Raw genomic sequence first — 14,164 nt, forward strand, 5'->3', positions numbered from 1 at the left:
TTCAAGGAAACTATGAAATTGCACTCTAAATTGAAGACTGTGAAAGGGCCATGTCCAAACGTTTCTCGTGGGGCTCTTCATGTGTTGAATGTTCAGTTAAAAAGAGTCAGATATGACTGCATGGAGAGGGGTCATGCATATCTATGGAAATGTAGTCCAAAAACGGTCCTTCCTTGTCCCACAAGTCAATGCGAAGATCAGGGGGACAACAATACCCACAATGCCTTGTTGATGTCGCTCCGTTTCGTCGGGGAGAGTCATCAGCACACACGAGGACTCGCGTTGAGTGCTGAGTCGTATCTCTCTTTCTCTCGCCCCTCGCCGAGAGAAACCGGCTGTTTTATCCTACGAAAAACGGAACCGCACCGCACATACAGGAGGGAAAGTTTTAGCCGTTTTAAGGGGTGACACCGGGTAAGGGGTGGACACAAAAGTAACTGCGTAGCCGACGTTAGTCTACACTTCAGTACAGTGAAAAATTCACATACCCACGATGGACCCGAGAGACACAGCCCCAGATTCTTGGGAACAGGAGGACGATGGCGAGGCCCCCGTCGACGTGAAACTATCGGCCTTCGCTTGCCTTAACGTGAACGCCAGGCCGTTTGTCCCAAATATTAATGCGGCAGAATTTGTTCCGTCCTTCGGTCCGACAGAGACCACGGAAAATACTGACTCTGGTGGTAAGTTCGCGGTCACGTTATGTGATTTAGTGCTTTCCTTAGCACTTAGCTAGCTAGCTAGGTAGCATTTAATTCGGCACACAGCTTCACGTTTTAGGTCTGCAAGTACTTTGCTACTCATGAGCCTGTAAGCTAGCTCACGCTAGCCAACTTACATCATGCTCGCTAGGCGGAAACGTTGCTAGCTCACATTAGCGAGTAGTTAATAAATAGCTTGCTAAGATTTAAGAAAATATCTGTAAAGTATCATCTTTATAAATAGCTAGACGTAACGTCCACGCTTCTTGCATTAAGGCTTGAGAATTATATGGGATGATGATTAACATCATGACTATTGGTGTTATACCATGTGTTAAATAAATGACGTGTAACTTGTGGATGTGCTAGCTGGCATAACTGGCCAATAGTCTGCTCTTAACTTAAGAGGTGGGAATCAACCGCGGGGATGGTAGATAGCGTGCTAACTTGCCATTTGACTTGACCGGCGAGCTATGCAAGTTAGCAAGAGTGTCGTGCTAGTGAAAGTCATGTGACAGTTGTTTCTATGCGAAGTGGATAGGCAAGCCAACAAATAAAGGCAACAGTTAATTGCTAGCTAGCGTGAAACATCAACTAACGACAGCTGGAGTCAGTGATGTTGAAATTGTTAGCTTAGTCGTTAGTTAATTACTGAAGTTCTGCTACATCTTGAACATCTGTTTGGCTAACGCTTGTGCTGGTTCTGTATCGATAATAAGTAGCTGTGACGTTAAAATCAACTTAAGGACTTGGTGGTTCCTGTTAGGCGGAATGTTGCCTCGCGATAAACAACACAGATATGTAACGTTAGCCAGTGTCACAAATTCAGTGGGTTACCGCTTTGACTGCATGTTCCCAAACCTGACGTCTTCTAAACCGGAACTGGTCATCACCCTATCACGGCTTACTGAAGGGAATGAAGACGTAGAATATGTTATCCACCTGTTCTTCAAACTGTCTTAATTTACTCTACGGTCAAAGTATTAAAGTGGTTTGAATATGAACTTTAAGCTGAAGCTTGTTATATTGACATTTCTAAGCTCGACCCTTTTGTAAACAATACTGATATAAGTTGCTGGATAGTTCCTAAACTGGCTATGTGACATAACTACCTCCTTCCATATCATATATGTCGGCTGCGTGGCATAGTATGTGAGGTAGTATAGCATATATCCCCTTGAAGGTTACACATTGCCTGAAGGAAGATACAACTGTTTTCTGTAGCCTATATAGCAGAATATGAAGATGTCAACCTCCAGTGTAGTAGTTAATAGCTGGTTGGTTAAACTTGGCACCCTGTTTACTATATAGTGACAGGCCACGTAGGGGTTTTTCCAAGTGGAAAGTCCAGTGTAGTGGTAGAATGGAGTATACCTCCTCCTCCCTGGAATTCTAGGGCAGTGTGTTGGTAGTTATCAGATGTGTAAGCTTTAACCCATGTGTAAGCACTTTGGAACTGCGGGGCAGTTTGTTAAAGTTCTAACATATATTGAACATCTATAAGTTTGTACCCAATGTGCAACTTGCATTTGCAGAGACTGACTCTGCTTCTTTACCAGCAGCATCCCTGAGATAGCTGTTTATGATTTACACTTAAAAACAAACTTTTTGCTTGTGAAATGACTTGTGTCCGAAGACTCAGAAAACGTGGTGATTTCTGTGTGTGCAGGTGGTGATACAGTTGCCAGCATGGAGATTGCAGAACCTGTTGTAGGTAAGTACCAGCGTTTGACTCTTCTTCCCCTCTGTGTTTGCACCAAGTAAACCAGGAGGGCTTAGTACACACACTAAGGTACAACCAACGGCAGCACTTGCTTGTTTTAGGAGAACCACAGATCGGTCTGTTACATCATGGCGCAACCCCATGAGGAGTTTCCGTGCTGCGAGCTGACATTTGCCACTCCCTACTGAGCTCTTATTTGGGTTCTGTGATGCTTATCAAGTGTTACTTTAGTGTGAATATATACAGCTGGCAGGTGCATATAATGTAAAACTGTGAAAATAATCAGGAGCATCTGTTGCATCCCCTTCTGGAATCGTGCAAACCTTTCCCCTCACCTTCCGTTAGTCTGATCAGTCAACTTTTTGGCAACATTTCTTACTAAAGCCAGCAAACAGAGTAGAACAAAGAGTAGTCAGTTGTACTAATGGATTTTGCTTGGAATTCATGGATCCACTGATGAGTTTTGATGGAATATGATCTCATGAAAGAGAAACACTGTTCGTCCCCATACAGGCCACTCACTGTGTAGAGCTTTGTGATATGGGTTGGAAGGCCGAATGTCATATAAATGTAATAACAGTTGCTGAACAGATCGACAAAATACATCACTGAGCTTGGTGGCTTGCCAGCTATGCTGTTAGTGTTGGTTTTTAGCTAGTTAGCTTCCTAGTCTTAGATGGAAACTCCTTACTGCTGCGTTAAATGCTAAACAGCAATTAATGGTGGCGTCATGTTTCTCATCAATATTGGCCAGAGTTGTTGCCCCAACACTCCCCTAGTGTCAGTGGCCTTGGGTGAAGCAGACTTCCTGCCTATAGGTCCCTACATAGGCGCAGATGGCACTGGGGATGTCCCCACCCCAGATTCATAGTCACCCCGATCCGTCCCCACCGCTCTCCCTACGTAAGGCGACTAGCATCAGTTAATAACTTAGCTGATTAGGCGATGTTAGAGTCCCCCACTATTCAAAAATCCCATCTGCACCACTGGGTCCCTAGCATGCAGGCCATATTGTGAAGGTTTGTCACGTGAACTTTTACCTCATTGCAGCAGGCTGTTTGGCCCTGCCTGCCGGGCCATTAGGATCAGTCTGGGAGTGGCCCCTGCCAGGTGAGGGACTGTTCAGTCAGTCAGTTCAGTCTGGCTTCAATCCAGTGGCTAACAGGGCCACAGACGACCAATTAACAGGTGTCTGAGGGGCCCCCAGCACTTAAGTTAATAATTCAACTTGCTGTGCGTCAACAGTGGAAAAAATTAGGCAATAACTTGACCCAGCTCTGCTGAAGAGAGCGTGTTTTAATTTGTTGGCTCGCTGATTGTAGGAATTCCCATGTGTACAGTGAGTGAGTGGATGATTTAGAGGACGGTGGTTTGGATGATTTGAGATGTGATGGCACTTTTACTCTGTGCCCTACACCTCTGATGGCTGTCAGACAGTTGCTGGGTGTGCCCTGTGGCTAATGTTGTCTTTGTGTTGTTCTATATGTAGTGTGTTGCATCTACTAAACACACACTAATCACCAGAATCGTGTGCAAGTTCTGTGCAAGATTACTTGTAATTTCACTGTAAGCATTACCCTCGCCACTGCTGTTTGGCTGACGTTTTAAAGGCAGTCTAAGCATTGTTAATAGTCAGGCAGACATATGGAGAAGAGCAAAGCTGGTAAACCACTGTGACAGTCACTAAATGCCGTAGTTGTACATCCGCATGTATCAAATTCAAGAGAAGCTACCAAATACAGAGGCAGTTTGGTCACTTGTAATAAAGTTCCAAAACTGAAAACAGGGTTTTTAACTGCCAGAACATTTTCCACTAATGTCATCCTTGTCAGCTGACGAAGCATTGTGGTCCTCAAGATATATGTGTTTATATTCATGCATATATTTAAATGTGCATGTTTGTGTGGGTTCTGAGAAGAGTGGATACCTGACCTGAGCCCGATGGGACCTGGCCGTTCAAGTCGGGTTCCGGCAAAAATGTAGAGTTCAGTTGAGGTTCAGTCACGCAGAACTCGTATAATAACTAGGCAGCGAACATTTTACTTTTGCACTGCTAATAGGGATGGGCCAGCCTGCTTCAAATTATATTTTTGAGTAAATTAACAATGATGAACCTACTATCTGTGTGTACTTCTGTTCAGTGCTAGGGTTCATTTGTTTATCTACGAGACAAGGCAACATGCTATTCCAGGTGGTAAATATTCACATAGGTTAAAGGATGGAGGACACAAAATGTATCATCTAAGACTCCATTTTATTTTCAAATGCTGGGTTTTGACATTATATCTAATGTTGACAAACTGCTTGTTACTGATTAGCAATCTAGTTAACCATAGGTGTTCGTGTTCAACACAGGGGTGCAACTACAATGTAACTATGTGTGAAGAATTGCTGTTGACATTGCATACTGAATGAATGTGTCCTCGGGTTGGGCTCAGCCCTCAAAACAGAATGTCTGTCCGGCTCGGTTACTTCTCTCTCGGACTCCGGCTGGTTTCGGACAGGAATATATGGCCCGTGCCGGACACAAGTTCAGAGAGATGGAGATAGAGAGACAGTGCCTTTGGTGTTGTGTTTGGAGTATATGTGCTTGCCAGTAAATGAGTGTGATTGTGTGTGCTTGCCAGTAAATGTGTGTTTTTGTGTGTTTTCAGCGGCTCCCTTGGAGAACGGGGATGCGGAGATGGCCGTGGAGGAGACGTGGGAGCAGAAAGGAGCGGAGCCCAGCGAAGTAGAGCCAGGAGGCGGGTCGGGGGAAGAAGAGTGTCCGGCAGACGACTCGCCACAGGACGAAGGGATGGAGGATGAGGAGGAAACGCCAGCCCCCAAAGTGGTCCCCGTCTTGAAAGACGCAGACGCCCCCAAGAAAGAGCACGTTAACGTGGTGTTTATTGGCCATGTCGGTGAGTGTGGGCCGTGCCGTCTGCAAATTTTTGCTAGTTTGTGTTTTTTTGGTTCAAGTTCCATCAGTGAACTTTCGCCCTCTGCTGCCTCTGTAATTAAACTACATAATGTGTTTTCAGTCAAAGACAACTGGCTGTTCTTGGTCTCTACATTGTGCAGATCATTGGGCGGGTTGCAAAGCAAAAAATATAACAGCCAATTTATGGGTGGGGCTGTTTTTGTTTTGTCTCAGTTGCATGTTGACAGCAAAATCCCTGAGTTATTCTGTGGATATCTTTACCGCTGCTGTTTTTGTAAAGTAATAATTTGGTTGCTGTGTGTTTACATGATGAGTAGACTCTGGAATGAACCAGTATGGCGCGCTCATGTTCCACTTCCTGACTTGTTCAAGCCTGTTACCTAGCGCAGAGAACCCATCAGCATGACTGTTTTATCAGCTGTGACCTTACCCTAGTGCTCTCTTATCTCCCTCTATCTCTCTCTCGCTCGCTCGCTCGCTCTCCCTCCCAGATGCTGGCAAGTCCACGATTGGAGGTCAAATCATGTGAGTTGTGTCTCTGTATTTGGTTTTCTTCTGAGTGCTTGGTGGTGTTGTGCGACCGTGGTCAGCTGGCCGCAGCGTGTCTCACACCTGTGCTCTCTGGCCCTCTGGTGTCTGTAGGTATCTGACGGGCATGGTGGAGAAGAGAACTCTGGAGAAATACGAGAGGGAAGCAAAAGAGAAGAACAGGGAGACCTGGTAAAAACAAAAACACTTTCCTCTTATTCCGTCTCCCTTTCCTCTGTGTACGTATTCCACCCCATTTGAGTTTGTGAAGGTCTTGTTTCATCACAAGTCTTGTTTCATCATTACTCTGGATTGGACTGTAGCCTAATAACTACAATAATTCTACCTTACAAGGTCGTTCTTAGATGGTCTGAAGAGTTCTTTGTTCTCTCTGCCAGGTACCTCTCTTGGGCTCTCGACACAAACCAGGAGGAGAGAGACAAAGGGAAGACAGTGGAGGTTGGACGTGCTTACTTTGAGACGGAGAAAAAACACTTTACCATCCTGGATGCCCCAGGCCACAAAAGTTTTGTCCCCAACATGATTGGTGGGGCGTCGCAAGCTGACCTGGCAGTGTTGGTGAGTCTGCTGGCTTGACCAACCTCTTCACATCCACAGTACAATGTTAGCACTAGAGGGATAGGATTTTGAGCTCCCATCCTGTGATTTCTCACACATCTGACAGTAGAGGGCGCTGTCTGATTTAGAAACATGAGGTTTGAAAACCAAAGTGACTGACTGCTATTGAGGATGTCATCCAGTTGCTTTAGGGCAGGGGTCTCAAACTCAGGCCCGCGGGCCAATTCTAGCCCCCCAAGACGTTGTTTAAAAAAAAAATTACATTGATGTAAATGGGCCACCCTAATATTTGCCGTAAAATCTGGCCCCCCCCCAATGACCAGACTGGACGCTCATCGGCCCCCGAGTAATTCGAGTTTGAGACCCCTGCTTTTGGGCATGTGAGGAAGAAAACTGACAGGACACCTGAGAAACTTTCCAGGGAAAATAATTTGAACATTTGTAACAAATTGCTCTCCATTTTGTATGTGTATGTGTGTGCTTTTGAAATACCTGCAGGGTTGTATGTTGTTGGTGTTATTAGCTGTAGTTAAAGTCTATATTTTATTTTCCAGGTGATCTCGGCCAGGAAAGGCGAGTTTGAGACGGGCTTCGAGAGGGGCGGCCAGACACGGGAGCACTCCATGTTGGCCAAAACTGCGGGAGTCAAGCATCTGATTGTTCTGGTCAACAAAATGGACGACCCCACAGTGAACTGGAGTCTGGAGAGGTCAGTACTGCCTGAAAGCCAAGATCTTTCAGTCCCTCGACGAGTTTCCTGTCTTTACCAGCTACCTCAAATAGCAGTATTTAAGCTTTTTTTTGCATTGGATCATTTCAGGTATGAAGAATGCAAGGAGAAACTTGTGCCATTTTTGAGGAAGGTGGGCTTCAACCCCAAAAAAGACATTCACTTCATGCCATGCTCTGGACTGACGGGGGCCAATCTAAAAGAACCAGCTGTAGATATGTGCTCTTGGTATACGTAAGTACAGCCCAATCTAAATCCTCTGGTCACTCCTTGTCTCCCTAGTATAATATGTAGTCTATAAACGCATTGGAGAGACACACTGATAGTTAATGTCACACTTGCTCTTTTGTCATTTCTGTGCATGCTTTTATCTTCCATCACAGAGGGTTACCATTCATTCCACATCTGGACAGTTTGCCAAACTTAAACAGAGCAAGTGACGGACCTGTGAGGTTACCAATTGTAGATAAATACAAGGTGAGTAGTGTGCAATGGGTCTAATAACACCAACAACATACACCAAATAATAACACCAACAACATAAAATGGCTTGCCATATCTCGCATCTTGGCTCTTTATAACACCTGAACCGTCTGAGCAGGGAGCAAAATTGGCGCCTGCCGAGTGCACCAATCTGTAGTGTAAAAACAGGTGCTGTTCATCTTCAAAAAACACTTTGATTGGCTTTCTCTTCAATCTGTTCATATTAAAATGGCTTGCCATATCTACGGAAGAGGGGTTCGGGTTGGGAGAGAGGGGACTGAGTTCACACAGAGAATATCTGAAGAATTTCTACAGCTACCATCGAGATTGCCAAGGGGGTGAGAATTTATAGTGAGGTACGGGTAACACAGGATAGCCTTCTTGAGTAGTTACATTAATTCTCGACTTTCTGCACTAGCATCGAGTTTTGTAGTTCAGTTTTGTATTCAGTCATTTTTGTATTCCAGATACAGGCCTAAAACACAAACACTAATAGTGAACAAGTTTTTGAAATCATTGGCCAAAACAGCGTGACTAGTCAAAGATCCAGCCCCCCCCCCCCCAGTTGAATTTGCTCAATTTGTTGCGCAACCTGAATTAATTTCCGTTTTGTTTCAAATCAGGACATGGGCACTGTGGTTCTTGGGAAGCTGGAGTCGGGATCAATAGCAAAGGCGCAGCAACTTATCATAATGCCCAACAGGGTAAGTTTACAGCGCACACAGTGACGCGTTCATTTTAACCAGTGGTAATCCTCACTATGGTTTCACAGGTGAAGCTAAATAACTTTTGAAGCTACCAGTTGCTATTTCAACTTTTTATGAGTTTTTTTTTTTTATTGGCCAGATCCAGAGCACATGCAAATATTTAACAGATTTATCATTTTAAGCCATATCTACTTGTTTCCCTTCTTGTTTCTCATTGTCATATTAAGTGTTAAAAAGTTATAAGTGTTGATGGGGGTCTCCCTGGCTCAGGAGTATGCGATCACCTAGCAACAATATAGTCTGTTTCTTTATTGCATCTTTCCAATGCTGTGTTTGCTGCTGCTAGTTTGGTTTCATCTGTGTAGTTAGTTTTGGTTGTTCAATTTAGAGAAGAATGCCCTCACCCCCGACTGTAAACTGCTTCTGTGGAGTTAGTTTTGGTTGGACTTTTTACAGAAGAATGCCCCCTGCCCACCTGACTGTAAACTGCGTCTGTGGAGTTAGTTTTGGTTGTACATTGTAAAGAATGATGCCCCCCGCCCCCCTGACTGTAATATGCTTCTGTGTGCAGCAAACTGTGGAAGTTATGACTTTGCTCTCGGACGACGTGGAGACGGACGATGCAGGACCAGGAGAGAACCTGAAGCTGCGGCTCAAGGGTGTCGAGGAGGAGGAGATCCTCCCGGGCTTCATCCTCTGCACCAACGAGAACCTCTGCCACACGGGCCGCACTTTCGACGCCCAGGTACAGCCGACCCACCACAGGCCGACTCGGCTGCAGCCCGCAGCGGATTGATCTTGTAATACTGTGTAATGACTTAAACCTGCCTTTTTTTTTAACATTTGTTTATTGAAACACATCATATAAAATAGCGTAGATACAATACAATTAGCTGTGTGATTTTTTTTTAGACAGACATGTAAAAAATTCAATTAAAATTTTAAAGTTAAAATTAAAATATACAAGAAAGAAAAATATACACAACTTAAAAACCCACCCACGCTCCCATGCCGTGTTGGTCCACCTTTTTCTATCAATGTATCGAGTCAATCAAAGTATCTGTATGTAACAGTAAAACTGCTTAAACCTGCCTTGGCAGCAACCCAGGACTGTGCGCAATTAAAACCTTAGTAGTCAGGCTCAAATCTTGGTTTCATAAGTTAGCCGGACTTTAACGATAACCTTGGGTCTCTACCGCTCAGCCTGTGCTGTACTGACAGTCAGGCACACAGGGACAAATCCCGGTGTGCAACTGCATCTGTGGACCATAAAAACGTTTATGCTAGCCCTCTCTGTTTCATTACTGGCTTATCTGGTGCTAGCGATCTAATCCATGGCTGGATGTCGTTCCCAGTGCACCCTTGTCTAGACATCTCGTACTTCAGGGACCTCAACAGAATGTGCACTGATGCAAGATGAACTGTTGTGAAAGTCTCTGTTCTCTTTATGACATTACATTGTTTGTATCTTAACCAGATTGTCATCATTGAACACAAGTCCATCATCTGTCCTGGTTACGGTGCAGTTCTTCACATCCACACCTGCATTGAAGAAGTGCAAATTACGGTAATTGTCCTCTCCACTCTAAAATATTTAATTTTATTGTCTATAGTTGCTTATAGGATTTCTGAGACTTTTGACCGAGCACCTGCACTACAAAATGAATTTGTCATCACACATGCAGTCTGTAATTAATTATTAATAATGATTTATTTGTAATACTTCCCTCTTATTTTCCCTTCATCTAGGCCTTAATCTGTTTGGTAGACAAAAAGTCAGGAGAGAAGAGCAAGACGCGACCTCGCTTTGTTAAGCAGGACCAAGTGTGCATCGCCCGGCTGCGGACTGCAGGGACCATCTGCCTTGAGACCTTCAAAGACTTCCCTCAGATGGGACGCTTCACCCTGCGGGATGAAGGTGGGTCCACGGCGCCAGCTTAAGTTTTATGGAGCTAGTTTAGTAAGGCTTACTAGTCGCTCATATTAGGGCTTTTGAGTCATTCATGTAGTTGCCCATAGTTTCAGGTCGCACTGATGCTTGTTAAGCTACACAAATGCACTGCAGAGGCAGTCACGAGAGCACAACAAATATCATATGAGGATGAATTATTTGGTAAAACATGAAAAGAAAATAATGTTTCTTCAACATTTCTTGAAATGGAAGAAGTTAACACTTCAGCCAGTGGAGAATATAGACAGTGGCAGACGGGTAGGCCTGAGTGCCATTTTTTCAACGGGGTTCGATATTTCCAGTGTGGGTACCACAACAATAATGCCACCACAACTTGACATTGTTGTGGTGTCCTACCTAAAGAGCACCACTAGGGGGGAGTCATGTATTCATATTGGCCACTGCACAATAATCAGGCAGAGGGACCATCACAAAACTGCATTATAAAGTGCTTAATAAACTTCAGTTTACTATACAGCTGGTTATGAATAGTTGGGTGCCAATGCAGCCTCACTGTTTGGCCCCCTTTAAGGCATGAATGACCAGAGCAAAAGCCTAAAATAGACTTGAAAAACACTAAAACTATTAAACACATTAAAAACACTAATAAAAAGAAACCAAATAGAAGGCGTGGCACAGGCTTCAGCTCACTGTCTGATACAAGATTGAATATTATTTAGAACAGACGCTCATCAGAGAAGCAAAGTGGTCGAGGGTAAAATAGTGGTGAATTATGGCATTTAAATAAGCTGGTGACGATCCCGTCGCTGTCCTGTACGTGAGACAGGGATTTTAGTTTAAGTCTAGCAGCTACAGAAAGCCAGTGAAGGGTGACCAGCAGAGCCATGCACATGTGTCCTCTCTGCCTAAATCAAACACCGGATGGTCCGCCACATTCTGAATCCTCTGCAATGGTCTCGCAACACATGCAGACAACACATCCCGTTAGAATTGCAACCCTTACCCTAGAAAGAATATAACCAGGGCCTGCACAAGAAGTTCTGTAACGTATTGTCTGAGAGAGGGCCGGCTCTCTTGAATTGTAAAGACTGTAAACTGAAAAGACACTTGAGACTGAAGCTACATGCTCTGAGTTTAAAGGTCATCGATTATTACACACAAGTTTTGTGTGGTTTTAGTTTGGGTGAGTGGAGATGATCCAAGCTGAAGGTTAATATTTTGTAGGATAGCCAGATTGGCTAGGAATACGAGGGGCTCCGTTTTTGGATGGTTAAGCTGAAAGAACTGAAGAAGCTGAACCCATGGCAACGGATGATCTCGTCTAAGGAAGTGGTGTAGACAGAAATAAATAGGAGGGGTCCAAGTTTCAATCCCTGAGGTACACCGGTGGACAGGTGATGAGATTTCGGTATTTGTTTCTGCTAAGAAACACTGAATGAACGTCCACTGAGGTACGATTCAAACCAACTCTGAGCTTTCCCAGTTTGTACAGCGAAGAGAGGAGGATGTCTAAGTCTGCAAAAATCAGAACTGATGACTTGGATTTTTCAAAAGTTTCCAGAATGAGTGAAGCATTGTCATTGTATGCGAGATAAGACTGGAGAAGGGTGTGTGGAATAGGGTCCAGAAGTCACGTCGTAGGTCGACTTGAAGAAGCTTTTAAAGTTAAAGACTTTTTTCTTCGAAGGGCGTATGAATTCAACTATGCTCCAATGTTCAGACAAGATTAAAGGAGACTTGTTCACTAATGGCAGCAACGTTTTCAGTAAAGAAAGTTTGCAAAGAGGGAAGCAACTGGTGGTGGAGGGTAAAGAAGATTTTTGAAAGTAGAAAATAATTTCCTACTGTCAATTGCTAATATTAGAAAAACATTCTGGTTTCTGTGACGTACCTTAAACCTGCTATGTCTGTGAGTCCATGCTACTATACAGTACTGTTGTTTATTTTTCATCCCACAATGCATTGTGCAAATGATGTCCACAGCAGAGAGGTGAGATTTGTGGAAGGCTGTGTGACTGTGTGTGTGGGTGTGTGTGTGTGTGTGTGTGTGTGTGTGTGTGTGAGTGAGTGAGTGAGTGAGTGTGTGTGTGTGTGTGTGTTTTCAGAGGTTTTAGGTTTTTCTTTAATTTGTGACTGACCCCTTTTCCCCTCGTCTGCAGGTAAAACCATTGCCATTGGGAAGGTGTTGAAGCTCGTTGCAGAGAAAGAGTGAACCAGTTGCATGACGGGTGTTTTCTGGAATGACCAAGCTGAGGCGGAGGTGGGCGGCTGCAGTGTCGGCAGACCCCCCCCCTTCACAGCCCACCGATTCCCCTCCAACCCCCCACCCCCCGCTCCAAGTCCCCTCTGCCTCCCGAAGACCAGCTGAAAAAAACAAACATTTCTTGTCTCAAAAAGATATCTGTTTTTAAGCAAACGGAATAAATGAAATCAAGTCCACATGTGTCAGCTTTCTCATATTGAGAGCTCAGCGATGCCATTTTTTGTTTAGGCCCGTGAAAGACCTTCCATTCCCCTTCCCGTGCTGGTCTACTCTTATGAGCAAAAGAGATGCAGTTCCTCTGATTTTTATTATTTTCTAATTTTTATTATTGATTTTTTTTGTTTTCCCTTTTGCTTCCATTAAAGTAAAAGAATGGCAGCGGTTATGTGGACCATTTTTTTTGTTTTATTTTTGGCTCTGAAAACATCAGATTTAATTAAAAAACATGCAGGGGAATACAATGTTTGAGAGATTAACCGGTTGATACCAGAATGTTAATATCTTGGTTGTACATGTCTCCCTCTTGCTTATTGCCCATTTTTGGTTTCTCAACTTGTGCAGTCCTCCGGGAACATGCACAGATGTGTTCACATGTTATTAAAGCAACTTCTATGACAATAAATATTAAATTGGGGAAATAGTCCTTGCTCCTTGTTGTTGAACTCAATTATCGGTTTTGTTGTGCCATTACAACTAATTTTGGATGTAAAAGGCAATTTTTGCCACCTGATGCCATGTTCTGATAGAAGGTTTCCTGCACATCTTGAAAAGGCTGGAAAGTACTTAGTGGGACCAGACCATCAAACGTTTTGGGTGTGCTGGTACTTTTTGGTGGCAGTTGTATGTGCTGCTTCCAGGAAAATACCAGTAGACTTGTATCAATACATCTATATGCTAGAGGTGCTTTTCCCTGTGATGGTTGTTCTTTTATTATTTTACAGAACACGTAGGTTTGTACCTGTGGATTTGCTATTCATCACTCAATAGAAAGTACACTTGATGCTCCTGTGTTCATATATTGGACATTACCGCTGTCAAACTGTAAGTGCCTCTGAAATGAACATAGTTATAACGTAATTCTGTCATGTAAGCATTCCAGTATTGAACTATTCTTAACATGCTTGACCTTAACTGATTATTTATTTGGTTCCCAGCAACCAACAAAGCATTTTTAGTTGTATGTGACCCTTTTGTGTTGATTGTGTGAAAGCAGTTATATATTCATTGCTTAATGGAAGCAATTTCATTAAGAACACGTTGATACACTAACTTGTTCACTGTTCATAAGGGACCACCAGCTTTTTTTATTATTTTTATATAATTTCATGGGGGGGGGGGGTGATGAACAGACAGAGTAGTCATAATGCACAGCTCATTGCGTCACTGATTCAAATCGTAGAGGATATGCCTCAAGAAACTGCAGGATTTAGTCTTGCTGCGATGGCAACCAGATAATCTGTTAGTTTTTGCCAACTGCCAATCTGATGAAGCCGAGGGGGGTTGGGGCCAGGCTTGTGCCCGCATGGGACCTCTTACCGCCAGATGAGAGCACTAGATGTATATTTTTGAAAACAAATATTAGAAGTGAACTTGATGGTCTTGTTTCATAGCAGCA

The 14,164-nt window shown here is 43.8% G+C and overlaps 1 protein-coding gene across 1 annotated transcript; it reads left to right on the plus strand.

The window, feature by feature from the left end:
• Nucleotides 1–303: 303 nt before the first annotated feature.
• On the plus strand, nucleotides 304–13,177 carry gspt1l (G1 to S phase transition 1, like). The gene is made up of 14 exons (XM_080856841.1): nucleotides 304–683; nucleotides 2,371–2,415; nucleotides 5,079–5,327; nucleotides 5,839–5,872; nucleotides 5,990–6,067; nucleotides 6,274–6,454; nucleotides 7,009–7,163; nucleotides 7,275–7,418; nucleotides 7,568–7,661; nucleotides 8,291–8,371; nucleotides 8,946–9,119; nucleotides 9,852–9,941; nucleotides 10,124–10,292; nucleotides 12,446–13,177. The coding sequence occupies exons 1-14, from the start codon at nucleotides 494–496 to the stop codon at nucleotides 12,496–12,498; spliced, it is 1,737 nt and encodes a 578-aa protein (XP_080712967.1). The 5' UTR covers nucleotides 304–493; the 3' UTR covers nucleotides 12,499–13,177.
• Nucleotides 13,178–14,164: the final 987 nt, after the last annotated feature.

This window comes from Sprattus sprattus (assembly GCF_963457725.1).
Source record: "Sprattus sprattus genome assembly, chromosome: 18".
NCBI lineage: Eukaryota > Metazoa > Chordata > Actinopteri > Clupeiformes > Clupeidae > Sprattus > Sprattus sprattus.